The sequence below is a fragment of the Protopterus annectens genome, chromosome 5.part0 (genome assembly GCF_019279795.1).
Source record: "Protopterus annectens isolate FY-2018-M chromosome 5.part0, PAN1.0, whole genome shotgun sequence".
NCBI classification, from domain to species: Eukaryota; Metazoa; Chordata; order Ceratodontiformes; family Protopteridae; genus Protopterus; species Protopterus annectens.
In genome coordinates, this window is record NC_056735.1 from 772,264,156 (window position 1) to 772,286,047 (window position 21,892).

A 21,892-nucleotide genomic window follows, 5' to 3' on the forward strand; every position below is an offset into this window, starting at 1 on the left:
AAGATTAACCGTTGTAGATATAAAATGGAAAGAACAAGTATATAGAATTATAACATTATATGCATATATTAATTGTAAAAAAAGGAAAATGTTATTTTATAAGATTGTAGAGTATGTAGTGGTAAATATGAATATTATAATGACAGGAGACTTTAATTGTGATGTAAGAGGCAAGCGTAAAAAAAGGAGATGATATTAGAAAAATGTTAGAAGTTGTAAGATGTGGTAAGTGGAAACTTTGGAACAAAAATTCTTGGATGTACAAAAGGGGAATGTATACAACTAACCTATATTATTTTATACTATCAGAAGATTTAGTTATAGGAGAAGGGGAGGTAGCTGAAACAGGATTTTCAGATCATCTTGCAATGTGGCTAGAGATAAACGAAAACAAGGAATATATAAAAATAGGCAAAGAAATAAAAAGGATAAATGAGAAAGCATGGAATGAAGACGGAAAGAGACTATAATACAGTTATGGAAAGATCATATTACTGTGAGAACATTTTATAAAAATTGTCTGAAGAATGGCAGATGATTAAGGAAAAATAGAAAAAATGTTTTTTACAGTGGCAATGTGATATGAGAAAATTAGAGAGAAAAATATAAAAAAACATATAACGATGCATTGGAAGATTTAGAACATATTGACAAAGTATTTTGACAAAGAAAAAGAATTGTATGAAAGAAATCAAGAAAAAAAAGAATTGCTGTATATGCAGAGATGTTTTCACAAAGAAAAAGAAAAGTGTTACTTTAGCACATTAGTAAAAGAAGATGGTAGTGTAATGAAAGAAATAAAAAAAATGAAAAAGGAAAAATAGAAAGAACTCGGAAAACTATTATGAATAGTGTAGTCTAATATGTACAAGAAATATTAAAATAAATAAAAAGAAGGCAGTACAAAGCATGGAAACTTAAAGTGAACAGAATAAGAGAATAAAGAGTTGGAAGATGAGATTTCTTTAAATGAGCTGTATGATAAAGTACTAGGAGAAGTAAGAATAGAATGTGGCACCAAAGTTACACACTGAAACTATCCACAGTAAATTTATTTAGAAAAGAACAGTAGGTGAGCGCTTTCACAACTCAGTGTTGCTTCATCAGACAGGAGAAGTAGATGTGGATGTGGCTACAGGACCAGATGAAATAGCTTATGATATGTGTACAAATTTAAGGAACTGGCAAAAAGTATATAATTTTTAAAGATTTTGAATGAATGGTTAAATGAAGGTTTTATGTATAAAGAATTATGTAGTGGAATTCTTAAATATATATGGAAGAAGGAAGATAGAAAACTATTAAAAACTGGAGACTGATAGCATTGAATAATAATGATTATAAGATCCTTATGAAAATCATACAAAAGAGATTTGAAACTAAAATGGAGGATATTATGGAAGATAGTATATAATAGTATAAAGGGAAGAGTTGTCAAGAATTATTAATGATAGAGAACTTGTGATTGATGATAGAAATAAAAAGAAGGAAAATTGTGATAGGAAACCTTAATAAGGCATTTAATACAATTGCTAGTGAACTCTTTTAGGCAATAATGAAGGAATATAAGTGAGAACATCAGTAAATTATGTATTTTAGTGTATAGTGATAATAAAGTGAAACTAAATGGCTGGTTAAGCCAGAAGGTACATATGAAGAGTGGTGTAAGACAGGGATGCCCAGTGAGTTGTATACTCTTTCCAGTAATTATGAATGTGATCGTATGTGAAATAAATTACAAAATTAAGGGAGGTGGAGTATATAACACCTGAATGGTTAGGGATTCCAGTTCTGTCAGCATATGCAGATGACATTATAATTGCAGAAAACAAAATTTGGATAAAATAATTAATTTGCACAAATGAGTGTCTAGAAGTGATAGTGATGGCTTTAAATAAAGAGAAAAGCAAAGGTTTAGATGATGTAATAAAGATGGAGGTATATATTTTATGAAGAATTAAATTTTTTTGTTAAGTATACAATTTGGGAATAAAGATGCAAGTAGAATTCAGTGGGAAAACAACAAAGAAATAAAACAACTAAAAATAAAAATAGAGTTCCAGGCCACCAGTAGAAGCAATAAACTTTTATACAAATCCACAGATGAGTGCTTTCATCTTCATACAAGACTTCTTCAGATAAAACAGCACTGTGCTACACTTACTTTATATAATGGTCATAATTACTGTTAATTAAGATTTAAAGCACCACTTTCAAAAAGACTAATTTAAAATATATGAAATTCATACATAGTTACACAATTATATATCAAAAGCACACTGTTACAACAATACTTGAAAAGTCAAATAATTAATATTTATAATTGTAATGGATATTTATACCCCTTACATAAAATCTAATGAATTGTGTGGTGAGTGAATCAAACTCTCACATATTCGTTGAGACCAGGGGGAATGTTAGCCTTCAACCTCAATTGCCATTTCAATTCCATATTCAATAATACATTTTTCATGTCCCCACCCCTAGTGTTGTTCTTAACGTCAATGATGCCGAATTTGAAACCACTAAACGGTGGACAGGAAAATGAATGTTTGAACAAGGCACTAGTGTCTTTCTCAGTCCTTATATCATACATGTGTTCATACATTCTATCTTTCAAAGCTCTCTCAGTTTTTCCTATATAGAATGCTGGGCACTGCACACATACAGCCAAATAAACTAACTTCTTGGTATTACAATTACCCCTACAAAATTTAACTACACTCTTAAGTCCGTTATTCAAATATATACTCTCCTCCTTATAAATGTACGGACATTGGCTGCACCTACCACAAGAACTGGTAGCTTTTTTAATTTTAACACTTTTCTCCACCTTTTCAAACATCCTTTTAAAATTTATTCCTGTCTTAAAAATAAAGTTGGGTTTGGTTCCTACGGCCTCGTACAAATCTTTGTTAGTCTTGAGCACACTCCAGTTGGCTCTTACTATTTGGGTAAAAAAGTCAGTGAACATGGTGAACTCCGTGACACAGGCCCCATGAAAATTTTTTACTGTATTTTGTTCTACAACTGTGCTAAAAGATTGTCCTAACAACACTTTGTACCCCAACCCTTGTATACTTCTTCCAGAATGTCACACACTATTTCTCTGGGGTAACCCCTTTCCACAAATTTTTTTACCCAAAAAGAGAATTCTTCCAACAAGTCATTGAATTCAGAAGTCATCTTAGCTAATCTAACTGCTTGTCCTTTTATGAGACTTCTTTTTTGAAATAGTGGATGGTAACTATCATAATGCAAGTAACTGTTGCACCAGGTGTCCTTATGATAAATCCTAGACTTGAACCCATTCAAAGTCTTAGAAATAGTGATGTCAAGATAATTTACACTAACCTCACAACAAGTGTGTATGAAAGAGAGAAAATCAGTACTGTTGTTCAAATATTGTATGAACAACTCTATACTCTCCATAGTACCTTCCCAAATCACAAAGATATCGTCAAGGAATCTGAGCTATAACTTGATATTGTTTTGGAAAATACTTTTTAATATGAACCTATTCTCTCATTCCAACATCACTAGGTTAGCGTAAACGGGGGCGCACGCTGCCCCCATGGCTACCCCACTCACATGTTGGAAATATTCTCCCTGAAAGCCTATGTAATTGTTGTCAAGTATGACCTCCATAAGTTCCAAAATTAAGGAAATGTGGTCTTTAGATAAAGAAGAATGTTTGTTGACACTATCACTAAACAATTCATGTCCCTTACGATGTGGAATACATGTAAATAAATCTTTGACAAATATAGTCAAAAAAATACAATATTACAATACAAGAAATAAAACAAACCTGTCATTTCTGGAGATCATGTCAATTATAATTAATGAAAAAAAACTTGTATTATAAATTTAGTACTGATGGTAAAACCGTATACTTAGCAATTGTATTTATGTTGCTAACAGTATTTGGAAAGGAATTATTGCAGATATTTTTTTTTTTCATTTATATGGGGATCTAGATGAAACGCATTAAAATGAGGAGTTTTATATGAAAAGAAAGAGGAAGGAAGTTTAGAGTTAATTAACCCAGTGGCATATGCTGCTTCATTAAATTTGTACAAAGTATTAAAGTGGATAAATGAAAAAGATGATAGATTAGTAAGAAAGTTGTATAAATATAAGTATGATAAATTTTGTGGTATGGTAAAAAAAAGAGTAAACAAGCAAGTGTGTATGACTGAAGAAATAAAATGTTACCAAGAAAAAATATTTTTGTGGAAAATAAAAATTGATGGTCTACACAAAAATAGAAAAGTATGCTGTAAAAATGCAATGATAAAGCTTTGCTGTGTAAAATCATGGGAAAATATTTCAGATGAAAAAATTAAACATATAAAAGTAAGAAGCAAATGGTGTAATCAGAAAGTAGAATGCCAAGATTTTTTGTGGAGATTGTTAACAGATAATTTACAAGTAAAAGAAAATATGCCATATAAAAAGAAAAGTGATTAGAGTATCTTTACATTATCAAGAAGAAACTACAGAACATGTGTTTTTGAAATGTAAAGAGTAGAAAAGTTATTGGGAAAACTATGTAAAGAGGATTTTTTTGAAGATATAAAATAAGTTGATAAAATAAACATAGTTATGATAAACATGGATATTATAAGAAGAGAAGTAAAGAAAATGTTATCTTATGGCATATGGGTTATTCGGAATGAACAAATAAATACAATTATGTTTAATGGTAAATGAATTTTAGCAACAGTATTATGTAAAATCAGATGGTGGTTATTGAAAAAGGAGTGGGGGTCTAATAGGGATGAAGATTTAGTATGTTTGTAAAGGAAATTAAGAATATGTGTAAATAGATTTGTATAGCTATATATTTGTACATCTGTAAATATGTTGTAACTAATAGTTCTTTTTGTATACAAATAAAGGACCCTTACTTTTTTTGATAAGTACTGTGGGATGTTATATCCACTTGAGCTACCACCACCGCACACAGATAGGGCCTTGGTTTAATGTCTCATCTGAAGGACCATAGCCACCATCAGTCTTATACCCTAGGCTAGGTATCACATGAGGATCTTTCAGTGGACTCTTAAAGTACAGTAGTCACAGCTAGAAGAAAATGTGAACCAGACATTTTGCCTATCCAGGTGTATGTAAGACCCTCCTGAACCTAATAGCCAGATGTTCCTTAGCTCTTCGCTTAGCATTAGCCACAGTTATCATGGATGCAGCCCTTAGGTGAAGGTGCACTCTTCAAGGCATACAGTCCAAGAAACTTGGACTCAGCAAGAGGCCAAGCTATGCATCTGTATACAGGTGAGGAGGGTTGTCCTCCTTGCATTGCGATCCTTTCAGGATCACCTCGCTCAAGGTATCATTACAATTCTGACAGACAACATGTCAGTGGTGTGATACATCATCAAGCAAGATAGAATTAGGTCATGCTTCTTTTGTCAAGAATTCATGAGAATGTGGGAATAGGTGTTGTCCATGCAGCACTTTTCTCTGGCAGTGCACAACCTAGGTGTGATTATCTAGTGGACAGCCTCAGAAGGATGTATTCTGAAGCTGCATGAATGGCCCCTTGACCTAAATGTGGCAGCGATGATATTTTGTCAGGGGGAACCCTTGCTGTGACCTGTTTGCATCCTCAACCAACATCAAATGCAGAAACCTATTTGTACTTGTCCATCCACAGGGACAACCCCCAAGGAAATCCCTAATTTTACCTGTGGCTTCAGGGGCTTCTGTATACATTCCCACCACTTCCACTAATCAGGAGATTCCTACAGCAAGCCAGATTGTGCAGAACAAAAGTGATACTTGTAGCACTGTTGTGGGCTCTGTAACTGTGGCTCCCCTTGTTTAGCCTCATTTCAAGAAGCATCACCTGTTTTGTATATTCACTTCTGGATTTCCTGTCCCACCCAGTTGGCCAGTCTTGCCTGGATGTTCAGTTGCTACAGCTAACCATATCTTTTCTCCAATTCTCTTGGGGGCCAGGGACCACTTATACTAATCAAGAGTGGTCCAAATCCTTATCGCTTCACAAAAAACTACTGGGACAAATGAAAGACATTCTCCATATAGCAATTCTGTGTGGTCTGGACCCCCTTCTCAGCTCAGGTACCCTACTTATTTCAGTTTCTCTCTTCCTTGTTTGATTTTCTTCACTGTCAATATACATATGGCAGCAATTTCCAACTATCGCCAAGGATTCAGTCTTCAATCCTTAATGCTGCAGAAGGTGTGTAAGGCCTTCCTTAAAGGACCCTTCCTCTTTTGTCCTCCCTTCCCTCATTAAGGAGCTCATTCCATCTTGTGGTCCTAGCTTGGTTTTAGAGAAGGTGGCCTTCCCCCTGTTTGAACCAGCCAGTTCAAGTGATCTGAAATACCTTTCTTGAAAAAACCCTCTCCCTATTGGCAGTCACTTCAGTGAAAAGAATGTCAGAGTTGCAAGCTGTTTCCTGCCACCCCCTCACCTTGCTCTTCCACAAAGTTAGGGTCTCTCTTCCTAAGATTGCTTAAGACTCTCATTATCAACCAGGCTATCCATCTCCCAGTTTTTTTCTCTCAATATTCTAATAGAGGGGAATACACCATTTGTTGTCTCTGTGTACATGGACGATTAAGATTTTACTTGCAGTGAGCAAAGCAACACAGAATGAATGACCATATATTTGTATCCTTTTCACCTACACTAACGGGACAGAATGTGATTAACATAATTTTATCCATGTGGCTATCAGACTGTATATCCTTTATATATGTTTTTATCAGTAGAACTCCTTTCAGACCAAAGGCACATTCTACCATATCTGTGATCATTAAAGTTGCCTTTTTTACCAATGCCTCTAAATGATGTTTGTGCTGTAGTGACATGGGCTTCACTGCACACTTTCCACAAGACAATACCTCAGAAGTAGTTCCTCAACCCAGGTATGGCACGGATATGATCTTGAGGTCAAGGTCTTCCTTCAGGATCACTATACTCTGTGGTGCTTATTATGATGCCACCTTAGATGTATAGCTAGGAACTCCTTCTCAATTAAGTAGATGGACTGAATAATTCAAGATATGATAATTACCTACTTAACAAAATACTAAATCTTGGATCATCCATGTCCATCCACTGCAACAAACCCACCCTCCTACCCCCTCCAAATTGTCACCATTCTGTCTTGAGAGACCTTGGAGATCTTCTGAGGCCTGTCCTTTTTTATCTTTTCGAAGCACACAGTATCTTGGTCCTTGACCTTTAGGAATTTTGACCTTGTAGGTTTAGGGCAAACTTGATCTAGAGTTGGGTCTTAATTTGTAATACAAAAATAATTGCAGTACTAAATGAAAATTGAACCCAGTCATCTAGAGGCGTTCCAAGAATTCACACCATAGGCTTGAGCTTGCGTCATGTTAGCGCAAATCTGCCTAGAAATCATTTTTCATTACAGCAGTCCTTACAGTAAAATGCTGTCACTGTTGAGACAAATCTTACTAATGTGACAGCCAGTGTGAGCAGTCCTCGATAAGTGTTTCTTGTTTGGGAAACTGTGACCTGGTAATTAAATCCAGGGTTCCAGAAAACTGACGTGGTTCTTTGAGCTGCAGTCGCAGGATGACTTCTGACGTGAACTTTCCAAAGGTCATCGCTATTTCTTGGTGCTGTATATTTTATACTTTGAAATAGTTATACTCAGATACTGCTCACCCTGCAACTAAGAGATAAGTAAGAAATAAAAAGTTAGTATGGATGTTTTTAAAGGGAGTGTTTGCCATTATAAAGCTTTTCCAAATTGCAGTACATTGAAAAGCTAAAATGTGTCCTACTGTTTGTTGTACCAGTGCACCAGAACTGTCTAAATTTCATTGGTCTTAGATTTTTAGTTCATACTTTCTGAACCTGAATCTCCCTAGTCACGTTTATTTATTTATTTTTTTTGGCAATAAACATTTTGTTGCATGTATGATCTACTTCAGACTTATCTGAACTGCATGGAATAGTTATGTTGGATATTTAGCCATAGAAAGGTAATTATAAATCTTTGCTTTTTGATCGGAAAAAGAAATGTGATGCTCTGAAAGTTTGAGTCAAGGCCCTCCAGTAGCTTCAAGGTTAATATAATGGCTTTCAGTTGAATACATGCAGCTGCTGTGTCCCTTGCATCATTATGTGAAAAAGAAACAATCCTAGAGTTGTTACATCTCAAGAACAATTATATTTTCTAGGTCACCTCAGGCAGCCATTGTACAACTTGCTTACAGCATCTTCAAAATGTTGTTCTCATTTTGAAGTCATTGTAACCTAGAGTGAGCTCATAGTGGATAATACTGATTTCAATGTCATGGTCTTATTAATTTTGATTCCTTAGTGCTGTAATGATACTTGTAGTCAGTGTTGCAGTATTTGGTGACTCCATTTATATTGCTCCACAGTGGATACTGTGTTAGAATTTATTACAGTTAATTACTAAAGTTGTTGAAAAACAGTACAAGAACTAAACTCTTAAATGCTATTTTTGTTGGCATTTCTGCATTTTACAGAAGGAATAAAAATTCCAGCAGATCAACCAATCACCAGAATAGTGGATCTTGATGACGTAGTCATTCCAACTATGGAAATTAAGGTAGGAGTACCATCTTTTTGTACACTACCATACTTGATGTTATATAAAGGTGTTTGCCAGACATTATGTAGACCTTTCTTCCTTTGGCTCACAAGTTTTTTTTTTTATTCCAAATACGTTAATGAATCTTTTGTAGATCGTTTATGTAATTGTTTTCTCACACATTAGTTTTGTTGCCAGACCATTGCAGTGCGTGCATATCACTATTTTTTGTATAATCATGATTAAGTAAAATGATCACATTCATCTCTCAGAAATACATGAGACATTTTTTTTAAAAAGTGCTTATCCTGGAGAAGGTCACAGTGGTAGCATGCTGAGAAGGACACATCAGTCCTCTCTATATTCTTTCAGTTCATCTTATGGGATAGATGGACTTTACTGGGAAGCTTGAGAGATGTAATTTCTCCATCATGTCCCAGGAGGTCTCCTTCCAGTGGAACATGCTTTGCAAATCTCCAACAGAAGATGCCCAAGGCACATCCTCTGTAGGTGCCCAAGTCAACTGGTTTGACTCCTTTCAGTCCAAAAGTGCAGTGTCAGAACTGAAGTTCTCTTGAGCCAGCTTTCTGACTTTTCATAGAAGGTGACCCCAGCAGCCCTGATTTTTCCCTGCTTATCTGTGATCTCACCCTTTTGATCACTAGCCAAAGCTCATGAATATAGGTAAGGTTGGGTTGCATAGACTGAATGTAAATTGAAAACATTTTCATATGACATATTTCTTACTGTAAAAACACACCCTGATGCAATGCCTGGTATACAGTACTGCTGCAACTGTGGGTCATTCTGCTGACTCCCTCTTCCCTAAGTCATGAAGAAGACCTCAAGATATTCCGGTTCCTGTATCTGGAATAATTGATGCCCTGTCCCTTGCAGAGAATGATCCGGTCTTTTCAGTGAGAGAACTCTGACCGCTAATGTGGAGGTATTGATATTTAGCCCCTTGTCATAAGACTGTGGTTTTAATGACTGCTAGTCATAAAACTGAAAATAAAACTCTTAAAGCTATGAAAGTCTGAAATTCAAAGTCCAAGAATAGCACTGAACGTGTAATATGATAACTAAAAAAAGCACAAACTTAACACAACAAATGAAAATAGACAGTGATTTTGCGAGGACAGGTATCCTGTACCCCATATGTGAAGTCTGTGTCCCACAAACAATTACCAAGCATATTCTTGATATATTCCTCATCATTATGTTAGTCAATTTTTGATATCTTTCTGTGTCACTTTTGCAATATGCTTCACCTTGGGGATCTCCTGTCAAGGATAGCCCAATATCCGGCCAGTATACCAGAGCCTTTAGATCTTGTATGTGCCATATGTCATATTTATGCTCCTCATTCAAGTTGTAGGGCATGTAGGTGGCATATGGAAGTAGTTAACCAGAACTAGTTTGCTGCCAGTCTGAACACTATCATCGCTTGTCAGTCTGAACGCTCCTTCACTGTGCTGAATATGTAGTAGTCAGATAAGTGCCCCATTGGCGTCTTTTTTTTCTTTTTCTTTTGGTCTTGCTCTCCTTTGGTTACCTGGGGTTCATGTTATCCAAGCAGGGAAAATGTCAGTGTGAGAGGCAGTTTCCACATAAGGATTATCATGAACTGTGTCTTTCATTGTCTGGGTGCTTCCCATGACTATACATCCTATAGCATTTGTAAAGCATTTGTGTCCAAGACTGTTAGAAGCCCATTGTCTTTCCTGGCCATCTATCTCAAGAACCAGAGTCTTAAACTTTTAGCTCAGAGTAGCATGGGGGAATCTACTAACCTCGAGGTTCCATTAAGTAAAAAGATGGCCAAGTAGTCTCGTCCAGATTCTTTGGCTGTCCAGCCTCCACTGGACATTTCTGTAGAAGTGGGTAATAGTTCTGTAAGCCATCTGGTATCTACATTGGATTCCTCTGCTGCGACCCTGTTGGAGGCTGGCATGGATCCTTTATTTAGCATGTCCTCTGAAGATTTGCAGGCATCTGCTCCAGATGTCAAGGGGGATCTGCAGTTGATCATCTTGGAGGGCCCTAGAGGGATTCCACAGATTCTGGTCAGGGAAGAGGTTCTGGACACTCTGTCAAGGGTCAGAACCTCCACTGTTTGTTAGGGCTGATGTCCCCGCCAAGAAAAAGCAGAAGCGTCAGCATACTTTGTATGTCCTAAGGATCTTGCCTGTTTAATACCTTTGCCTTGATAGCTGTGAAGCCTCCCCAAGCGGTTTCTATGCCTACTCCTTCTTGAACTTCAACTCCTTCCATACAGACTAGGGAACCCTATTTCTGAGATGAGGATTCAAAGTTGATGATGGGTCCTTGTCTTACTCTTCCCAGATGCCTTCATCTTTGGTTTATGCTTCTGATGAAGAGGAGTAAATTAGTCCTGAGCCTCTTTTTTATGGAATTGCCTTTTGAGGACACAATAGCTAGAGTGATGGAATATTTTAAGTGTGATTCTTCTCAATTTTCTGATATCCAGAAAAAGGTAATTATGAGAAGCTTCAGGTGGACACTCCAAAACCTTCTGCAATACCTCATGTATTGGCTGCTTTGTTAGACACCTTTATAGCTGCTTCTAAGTTTCCTGATACTGTACTCAGCCTCCTGCTCAAAAGAAACTTGAGGATTGTCAGTTCTGATGTAAGTCTCCTTCTGCTGACCCTGCTGTGGTGTCAGTCTCCTCTGACAAGCCTTCTAAGCTTTTGCCCTATTCCAAGCTTCTGCCTTCAGAGAAGGATAGTAGGGCAATGGAGAGAATTAGTAAGGAGGTTTGTACTGCTCCTGCTTTGACCTTCAGTTACCAGACCCATGTGACCAGATATGCTTTGGTCTTGATTGCCCAGGCTTGTCAGGTTATTTATGACATTGATTGTGAAGCAAAGTCTTCTGCTCTAGCTATTTTGGGTTCTACCTCTTCTGCTCTATCTATTTTGGGTTCTGCCTGTCTGATGACCCACCACTGTATCAAGTGCAGCTATGATGCTGCTGATGCCTCTTCCAGAGGCTGCCCTTGGGTCTGTTATGAGGCGTTACTCTTGGCTTCGCCTGCAGTAAGTACCTGAAGACATCAATGCCAAGTTGCTGGATGCTCCTTTGGATAATAAAAATCCTTTTGGGACTGCTGCTGTTGATCTGTTTGCCTGTTCATGAAAAAGGTAAAGCTTTACAGGGCCTTAAACATATTTTTGCGTCTCCTATCCCCAAGTTCCAGAGGAGCTATCCTCGTAGGTCTGCTTTTGTTCAGAGGCAGCCTTGTCAGACAGGAGGGGTGGTAGGTGAGCTCCTTCTGCTAAGTCTTCTCAGGCTCCTGTAGCTCAGAAGCCTCCTTTATCTGACAAACCTGCTTCTCTTTGACATCTTGCCCTCCTTACCCCTTGGCAAGGTTCCGTTGTCCCTTTGGCTATCCCTCTGCCTTCCAAACTGGCATCTCATCACCTCAGATTCTTGGGTTCTATCTATCATCCGTCAGGGTTCTTCATGATGTGGAAGCCCCTCCTTTCATTTTCAGGGATTTCCCCCAACCTCCTGTGGAACAATTTCCTCATTTTTGAAAGATTTTCGGGTGCTTTTTTGTTTTTCACAGCGATAGAGTGCCCCTTTTTACCCTGTCCCTCCTTCCCAAGTATGAAAGGGGTTTTACTCCAGGATGTTCCTGGTTCCTCAAAAGGAGGGTGCTTGGAGACCTATTCTGGATCTCTCCTTCCTCAACATCTTTCTCAAGGTTCCTTCTTTTTGTATGCTTACTCTTCAAATCTATTTCCTCTTTTACTACCCCAGGCTTTTCTGGTGTCCTTGGATCTGAAGGATGCCTACCTTCATATTCCTATTCACCCTCATTTCAGGAAGTTGTTACATTTCTCTGATGTCCTTCAAGGATGCATCTGCAGTCCTAACATATGGGTTGTCCTGCCCCAGGCAGCCCTTCGGTCGGCCGGATTCCAAAGTCTGGGTCTGGCCTCGGCTGATGTCGCACTTCACCCAACGTCATAGCTGCTGTTTATAGGGTATAAAGGCATCAGCCGACGCCATTTTCCCCAGTCTTTCTTGCCGCGCGGTGCCCGAAGCAGAAGCTGTTCGCAAGTGCCGGTCGGTCAGATCCAGAGATTTCTACTACCGAAGACTTCTAAAAAGCTAAGTACCCCGTTGGGGACTCTTTCTTGCCTCAGCCGATGTCAGACAAAGTAAATAATTGTTTAACTTGTGGGAAACAAATACCTCATAAGGATTTCCACTCTTACTGCCTTCCTTGCTTAGGCCCAGACCACGGCATATCAGCTTGTCTAGCCTGTGCTTCCTTCAACCGACGGACACTTAGACGTCGGTCACAGTTTGCAGAGGAGTTTTTTGGACCCGCTTTTGCATACAAAATGCCGTCGGAGACTCCGACTACTCATTTAGCTAAAAAGCGCAAGGAAAAGGACCGACACTCGCGGCCCGTGGTTTCGGCTGAAACCACGGTTAGGCCAACCGCGAGTGTCTCGGTTTTGGCTGAAACCGATCCCCCGGTTCTTCCTTCGGCCGAAAGCATGCCTCCGATAACCGAGGCCTCACAGAGCATGGCTGAATCTGCTACTGAATTTACTGCTACAGAAGCAGGCACCCAGGATTTGTCAGACACTATTCCTTTAGACATTTCTACCCCTGCACGTGGGGCTGCTAGACCCCCTGCTTCTATGTCTATCAAGGCTTTTGCCAGGGCTAAAGCAGCTAAATCTTCTAAGGCCTAACCTACTAAAACTCCTTCACATAGGCCTACCTCTAGTTCCCAAATGCTCAGCCTGGCTGAGGATCTCATTTCTTTGATCAGGGGATCACAACCTCACCCAGACAGGGCCTCTCAGCCCCCTCCAGACAAGAGGCCTAGGACTGAACCCCCGGAACCTGTCTCTACAGATTACTCCTCCGATGACTCAGACATTTCAGACCCTCACGAAGGCCCATATTCTCCTTATGAGGATTCTGATGCAGAAGACTCCATTCCTTCTGCTTCTCCTCCTGAAGAATTTTCCTTTGGGGAAACTTTGCATGCTATGAGGGAACATTTTCAATGGCAGGGCCAGGATTTTTCAGATTCTAGGAAAAGGCTTAGGACCTTTTTACACTTGCCACAGCATAGGCCTTTAGCCATTCCGCCAGTACTATCAGTTGTTGATGATGCATATAATGATGCCTGTACTGCTCCTGATTCTCTTCCTCCGGCCCCTGCCAAACCAGACAGATATTACAGGGTCCCGGACACACATTACCATTTGTATAAGGCTCCTGTTGCAGACCCTGAAACCATTTCACAGGGCCCTAAAGGTGTGGCAGCTGCCTCTGCCAAAAACCCTCTTCCCTCTGAAAGGGAATCTAGAGCATTAGAGAGATGGGGTAAAAAGGTTTATACTTCTGCTACTCTTTCGGCCAGGGCCTTGAACTGTCAATTTCACATGATTCAGTACCAGGAATTTTTGTTAGACCAGATAAACAAAAAACTGTCTTCTCCTGAACCTTTAGATCGCAAGTCCCTTCAGGATTTGGTACATAACTCTCAGCAGGTCAGTAACCATTCCTTAAAATGTGGCTATGATGCACTGGAGGCTTCCTTTAGATCAGCTATGACTGGAACAGTGATTCGAAGGCATGCCTGGTTAAAAGAACAATCCTTACCAGACCATGTTAAGTCAAAACTCCTCGATGGATCCCATGGAGAAACAAAGTTTGTTTGGCTCCCCTGCACAGGAGGTTCTAAAGAAGGTGGAAGAAAAAGCAAAATCTGTCCAAGCAGTCAAGGATTTCTTACAGGTCCAACCTCCGAGGTTTAGCCGAAATTGGCCTTCGAAGAATTGGTCCTTTCCAGACAACTCCAGAGCGCAGAGAGGCAGAAATAGACGCCCCAGAGGCAGAGGTCAATCTAGGGGTGCCTACAGGGGGCGTCAGTGGCAACCTACCAACCAGAGAAATACCGCCACAGATTCAACTACAACCACTTCCACAGGGCAGACACAATGACTTGGCTCTAGTTCCGCCTACCAAGGAACAACTGGAAGCACCCTTGGGCGGAAAGCTAGCCTTATTCTCCGACAACTGGCATTACATTACAGGAGACAAATGGACTTTACAAACAATAGACAAGGGCTACAGGTTTCACTTCCACACTCTACCAAAAAAAGAGAGGAATGCCAAACCTACCACCAAGCCAAAAAAACAGACGCTCTAAGACAAGTCAACAACTTACTAAGGATGAGAGCTATAGAAGAGGTACCACCTATGGAACAAGGCCAAGGATTTTACTCCAGGCTTTTCCTTGTACCAAGAAAAGAAAATCAATGGAGACCTATTCTAGACTTGTCCGCACTGAACACATACCTCATTGTTCCAAAATTCAAAATGCTGACCCTCCAGCAGCTTCCTCCCATGCTGGGCAAGGAGTCTTGGCTGGTGACTCTAGATCTCAAGGAGGCATACCTGCACGTCCCTATACGACCATATTGCAGAAGACACCTCAGATTTCTTGCAGGATCAGAGCATTATCAATTCTCAGCATTGCCTTTTGGCTTATCTACTGCGCCCAGAGTATTCACGAAATGCCTGGCATCAGTAATTGCTCATTGCAGGCTTCAGGGAATTCAAATTTACCCATACCTGGACGACTGCCTAATACAAGCGGACAAGGCAAAATTAACAAAAGATTTGGAAAATGTCATACAACTGTTGCAAGCCTTGGGATACACAGTCAACATGCAAAAGTCAAGACTAGTACCATCCCAAAGGATAACATTCTTGGGTGCAGAACTGGATACATCAAGTCAGATGGCTTTTCTCACAGAAGAAAAACAAAAGCAACTACCAGCCTACTTCATGACATTAACAACACAAACTCGGCTTACTGCAAGGAAAATCCTGCAAGCCCTGGGCTACATGGCATCATGCATAATACTGGTTCCACATGCCAGGCTGCATATGAGAAAGCTACAATGGTACCTAAGGAATGTATGGTCTCAACACAAACACAGTCTAGAAGCCCAGATTCCAATAATTCCATGCCTGAAGCAAGAATTCCTGTGGTGGGCTCAGGCCTGTCAGTGGAACAGAGGCTTGCCTTTCCACAAACCTCATCCAAGCCAGACCATCACCACGGACGCCTCAGACCTAGGATGGGGGGCACACATGGTGGACAAGTGTATTCAAGGCCTATGGACCCAAGACCAGCTGAATCTACACATAAATCTAAAGGAGATGCTGGCAGTGAAGCATGCGATCAGGCATTCAGACCACTCCTTCAACAGGGTCATCTACTGATAAGGACCGACAATACCACACATTCATATCCTCTATGCCGGATGGCAATGGACCTGTGGAATGTGGCCCTGAATCTCAACATTCAACTTCAGGCCAGATTTGTACCAGGAAAAGAAAATTCTCTAGCAGACACCTTAAGCAGAACTATCACGGATGCTCACGAATGGATGCTGCATCCAGATATCTTCAAAGCCATAACAAAGAAATGGGGACTACCACAGATAGACCTGTTCGCCTCCCCACACAACCACCAATTGAAGAAATTCTGCACAAGAGCATACCACCCACTTGCTTGGAGGGTGGACTCCCTTTCCTTCAGCTGGAAAAACCTGACAGCATATGCATTTCCACCTCTTCCCTTGATGTACAAAGTACTACTGAAGATCAGAGAGGATCAGCCAAGGGTAATCCTGATAGCTCCAGACTGGCCGAGGCAACATTGGTACCCACTACTGAGAAGCATGTCTCGGACACACGCATGGCCTCTACCTCTATGTCCCTTACTTCTAACACAGGACAACTACAAGATCCTACATCCAAACTTGAAAACACTGCAGCTAGCTGCTTGGAATATTGCATAAAACTAAATAACCCAGGTTTATCCCAGAGGGTTAAGGACATTATCCTGGAGGCACGCAGACCTTCCACAAGGAAGACTTATTCAGCCAAGTGGAAAAGATACCTCATTTGGAGTGCAGCAAAGGGAGAAAATGTCTCATTGGTAAACATAGCACACATCCTGGAATATTTAGCAGAACTGTTCCACAATGGCCTGTCTTACTCCTCCATTAAGATTCATGCATCAGCAATTTCAGCAGAATACAATATGGATCCTCCTGTCTTCTCTCATCCTCTACTCAGGCAGTTCTTGAGAGGAATTAAAAATGTAAAACCTCCAAGGAAACCACCTTTACCTACATGGGATCTCAACTTTGTGCTGGAAAAGTTAACACTTCCTCCTTTTGAACCAGCAGCAACAGCAGAATTACAGTTCTTGTCTTGGAAAACTGCTTTCCTGCTAGCAATCACTTCAGCAAGAAGGGTATCTGAGATACAGGCATTAATGGCAGTACAACCCTTCCTTATCTTCCATCAGGACAGAGTCTCTCTGAGAACTAACCCTACCTTTATGCCAAAAGTGGTCTCCAGAGTATCATTGAACCAAGCGATTCATTTACCTACATTCTTCCCCAACCCACAGAACAGGGGGGAAAGACTACTACATACCTTGGATGAGCACAGACAATTACACTACTATCTGGACAGAACTAAGACCAGCAGAAAAACTGACCAGCTTCTGGTAGCATATGCAACAGGAATGCAAGGAAAAGCAATTTCAAAACAGACAATCTCAAAATGGATAGGAAATTGCATTCGATTTTGCTACTCTTTTCATGGAAAGACAAGTCCTGAAAATATCAGACCTCATTCCACAAGAGCTACAGCCACCACTACAGCTTTCCTACGAGGAGTGGCTACCAAAGACATTTTAGAAGCTGCTACTTGGAGCTCCGTGCATATATTTGCCAAGCATTATAATCTCCCCTTATATTCTAGATCCCGAGCAGGTTTTGCAACTGCTGTTTTGCAAGGGATCTTAACTACACCATCTTTATCTTAGTGCCTCCTCCCCCAGTTTGGCTATGGTATTCTACCCATATGTTAGGACTGCAGATGCATCCTTGAAGGACATAGTACAGTTTTGTACCTACCATAAATGTAGATGTCCGATAGGTATGCATCTGCAGTCAGGATTACCCACCCTCCTTCCCCTCTGTGGTACTCCTAGGGTATTTACCCCTCTTTTAGCTAGCTGGGGGAATCTATTATGGTGTATTTGTTTGTATATATATATATATATATATATATATATATATGTATATATATATTTATATTCTTATATTGTTTGCTTTCTACTGTTTGGAATTATTTGCATTTATCCAAATTTAGCCTTCCTAGAGGGCACCTGGTATCTGGGGCAAGAAACACTGAGGAAAATGGCGTCGGCTGATGCCTTTATACCCTATAAACAGCAGCTATGACGTCGGGTGAAGTGCGACATCAGCCGAGGCCAGACCCAGACTTTGAAATCCGGCCGACCGAAGGGCTGCCTGGGGCAGGACAACCCATATGTTAGGACTGCAGATGCATACCTATCGGACATCTACATTTATGGTAGGTACAAAACTGTACTTTTCTTCTTGTCATTTTTAGTTCTCTGTTTTGCCCTTTGGATTCTGTTCTGCCCGAGGGTATTCACAAAATGCCTAGCTCCTGTGATTGCTTTTTCAGTCTCCAAGGCATTCAGATTTTTCTTTATCTAGATGACCTGTTGTTTCAGGCACCTTCTCCTAGTTGCCTGTTTTCAGGGTCTGGAGTTCACCATATCTCGCCTTCAAAGTCTGGGTTTCACTATAAACTTCCAAAACTCTGTTCTGACTCCCTGTCAAGATTATGTGTATCTGGGTTGCAGGATTCAGATAGTGCCAATGTTGGCCTCTCTTTCACCTCCAAAAGTTTTTCCCAAGACTTTCTGCTAAGTAGAAAAACTGCAAGGAACCACCACGATGTAAAATCGATAATTTATTTAACAAGGAGAACAAGCGCTTTCACGCACCACTTTGGCGCGCTTCATCAGGTTACAATCAAATTTAAAACTTCTGCCCTTATATACAAAGTCATTCACCAATCATTCAATTAAGAGCGTCAATTAAGACAATCTAATGAATTATTTTAAAGGGGGGCAGCATCTCACTATCGCTGCAACATTCTGAGCAAATATATAGTCTATGAGCAACCCACCATGGTGTACTTGAACTACAAACAGAGAATGAAAAATCAATTTAAAACCATAAACAAACCTATTATTAAAGCCTGTAATATTTAATTTAAACATCATCTGTAATTCCATGTCCTACCTTTATATATATAAAGGCTTAACCAAATCACATATTAGTTTGAATAATGACAAACTATCAAACGTCGTATATAAAAATATCAATTCTTATATGTTGACATACCTTAGTATATCTGAGTATAAAACACTGTTAAATATATGCAAAGTGGTGTACTGAACACACAGGATATATACATAATGAATAACATCACACAAACCCTAAAATACTGGTTTAGTCTAAACACTAATCTAATTAAAAATATTAATGCACTACATGACACCTAACTAAATAACTATTAATTAAACAATGTATAAAAAATCAAATGTCAATCCATCGCTATTAAATAAAAAAATAACTGAAATGCTTATATGAGACTATATGCTTCATATTTATATACAAAATGAAATAAAATAAAATAGATCAAATAAATCAATGACCAGAGCAAAGTGGATTAATATATCAAACAGGACCACTATGTAAGTAAGCTTTAAGCATGGTAAAAAGCAAGATTGAACTGGGTGAAGATTTTCTGCTAACCATAAGTACAAGTTTTCACTGTATTGTGCACTTTTAAACCATATTTTAATATGTTGCTGATTCTTGAACTGTTATTTCTGATTTGTTGGGCTTTGTTGTAGCATCGACTAGATTCAAACCTGATGAATTTAGTTCTTTTTGTATAACTGAGCACTAAACCAGGATATTGTTTGTTGGAGAGCCACCCCTGAACCCTTGTGTCAGGAGAGTGCAGTTAGGACTTGTCTGATTGAAAGTTGCAGGAGCAGGGCTCAGTCTGAACTTTATAATTAGTTAAACTGTTTAAAAACAGTTGCTCACTGCTGCTACATAAGCCTGCATTTGCACGCTTGTTTTAATACAGCTCCCCAGAGTTTGGCCACCAGCCATTGCTCTATTGTACTCATCTGTTTGCACCACCACCGTGCGGGGGGGGGGGGTAAACAATTGCAGTTATAGACGCAAAAACTTCAGTAGATGAATTTTCCCTTAGAAACTGCCATGATCCGCCCGTTAAGTCGTTATTAGTGTTGACCCCGTTTAGAGCACCCATCCATACCACACCCCTGCATTCCTCCCCTATTGTTAAAAAATAATTTTACCTAGCATTATGGATAGTCAGTTTCCCTCCATTTATCCTGCCAGCCTGATTGAAGTGGGTATCTTGAGGCAGTGTAGCAACTGCCTCATGTATACAGACAACCCTATACTCCTAAATCACCCAAGTACAGTTTGTGAGAGATACATCTACACTAACAAGCTGGAAGTCTTGCTTTCTTGTACACAAAACAGTAACAGGTTGCCAGCTGTCATACTACACCTCCTACGCAAAACATGCACTCAACACACAAACCATTGTACACGGAGGTGCTCATCAGAAATTTACCTAAACACCAGAGACCTCCCAAGCACAAACATGCGACACCTAATACAGTGCCTACAGCACTCAATATACATAACATGAGCACCTGAGCACCAGTGTCTTACCAAATACATCCCTAAGGCAAAGCACATCTAAACCAAATTTTGTATGCATAGGTGACAATGTTGTGAGACACACAGATGTCCCACTCACAAAGCTGGACAAGGAGAAGATTACAGTCAGCTGTCTGTGTGATGCCAAGATCCATCAGATCATACATGCACTCATGTCTCTCAACAAGTACCATTATGAGTCCGTCACAGTTCATGCTGGTGTGAATGACTTGAAACGTACCTCACTGGACTGTATGAAGAGAGACATGATTGAGCTGTCTGAATATGTGTCCCAGGCAGGTATGTCCCTAGCCCTGAGCAGCATTCTACCCTCACCTAAGGTGATACCACAATATAAACAAAAAACGATTGACTTTAATAATTGGTTTAGTTTCTGGTGTCATTATAAAAGAATCCAGTTCCTGTCAGCCTGGGATGACATGGTAGGTAAACTACACTGCTTTGCCAGAAATGGTCTTTACCTGTCACCTCTAGGCTTTTGGGTACTGGCTAAAGCACTTGCCTCCCCCATAGTGCCGGTTTTAGGCGGGGTCTCCAGAACAAAATTTACGACATGAAAATATCCCTCACAAATAAATTAAGGGTTATGCTTCATAACGCTAGGAGTTTAAATCAGAAAGTGCACTCTCTGGAAGCACTCCCCTCCCTGGAGGATGTTGACATCTGTGCTGTCACTGAAACTTGGTTCAGGACCAGTGAGAGTACCCTGGCCTTGCAAGGCTTACAATGCCTTCCACACTTTCAGACCACAAAATGGACGTGTGCGAAACAGAGGAGGAGGAGTATCCATCTTCATTAAAGACAAATAAACCTCTAGACTGGTTAGACAGGAAAACTCCATGGAGTTACTCCAAGTTCAAATAACTGTGGGTAAGACCACCCTCCAAATCATCGTTAGCTATAGGCCCCCCTCAATGAACCAAGATACCCATGCTGCTTGGACCTACTCAATTCAGTCCAGTTACAACAAAAACAATCTTGTCATGGGCGATTTTAACTATCCTTCCATTGACTGGAAAATTTGTACAAGTTCCAGCATGCTTGCACAAAGTTTCCTGGACTTTAGCACAAATGCCCTAGAACAAATAATATACAACCTCAAAAAGGTGTTAAACATTCTTGACCTGGTCAACATGGGTGACATTGCACCACCACGAGTATAGGAACCTCACTGGTTAAATCCAATCACAAATCAGTCATATCTGTGGTGGTAAAAATACCTGAACCCCTCTTAGGAGAAATCAGGCTAAAAAAATTTCACCAAAGCTAATTATACCCTCCTAAGGGATGGCACAAACAACTTCAAAGCACCTGTTCCCACAGATTTCATTGACAACTATACTTATGCCCTGTACAAACACTTATACAAATAAACACAGCTGTACCTTATAGGATCAAAACAAGTTCCTCAAGAAAAAACAAGCCCCCCTGGTGGACATCTAACATTAACAGGTTATACAGCAAGAGGAAGAAGTTTCTGTTCAAGAATAAAAAAGAGAAGTCTCAGCACTGGAAAAACACTCTCCTCTGCTTGAACAAGCAAATAAGACAACTTGTAAAATTCTCTAAGGGCAACTTTAAAAAAAAAATTAGCAATCATAGCTA

The 21,892-nt window shown here is 39.8% G+C and overlaps 1 protein-coding gene across 3 annotated transcripts in view; it reads left to right on the top strand.

Annotated features, from left to right (window-relative positions):
* Positions 1-21,892, top strand: part of ATM (ATM serine/threonine kinase) — a 3,174,581-nt gene that overhangs the window by 2,750,628 nt on the left and 402,061 nt on the right. For all 3 annotated transcript variants that reach the window (XM_044072618.1, XM_044072619.1, XM_044072620.1), the window contains one exon: positions 8,521-8,603. In XM_044072618.1, coding sequence (XP_043928553.1) covers positions 8,521-8,603 — 83 coding nt within the window. The remainder of the gene's footprint in view (positions 1-8,520; positions 8,604-21,892) is intronic.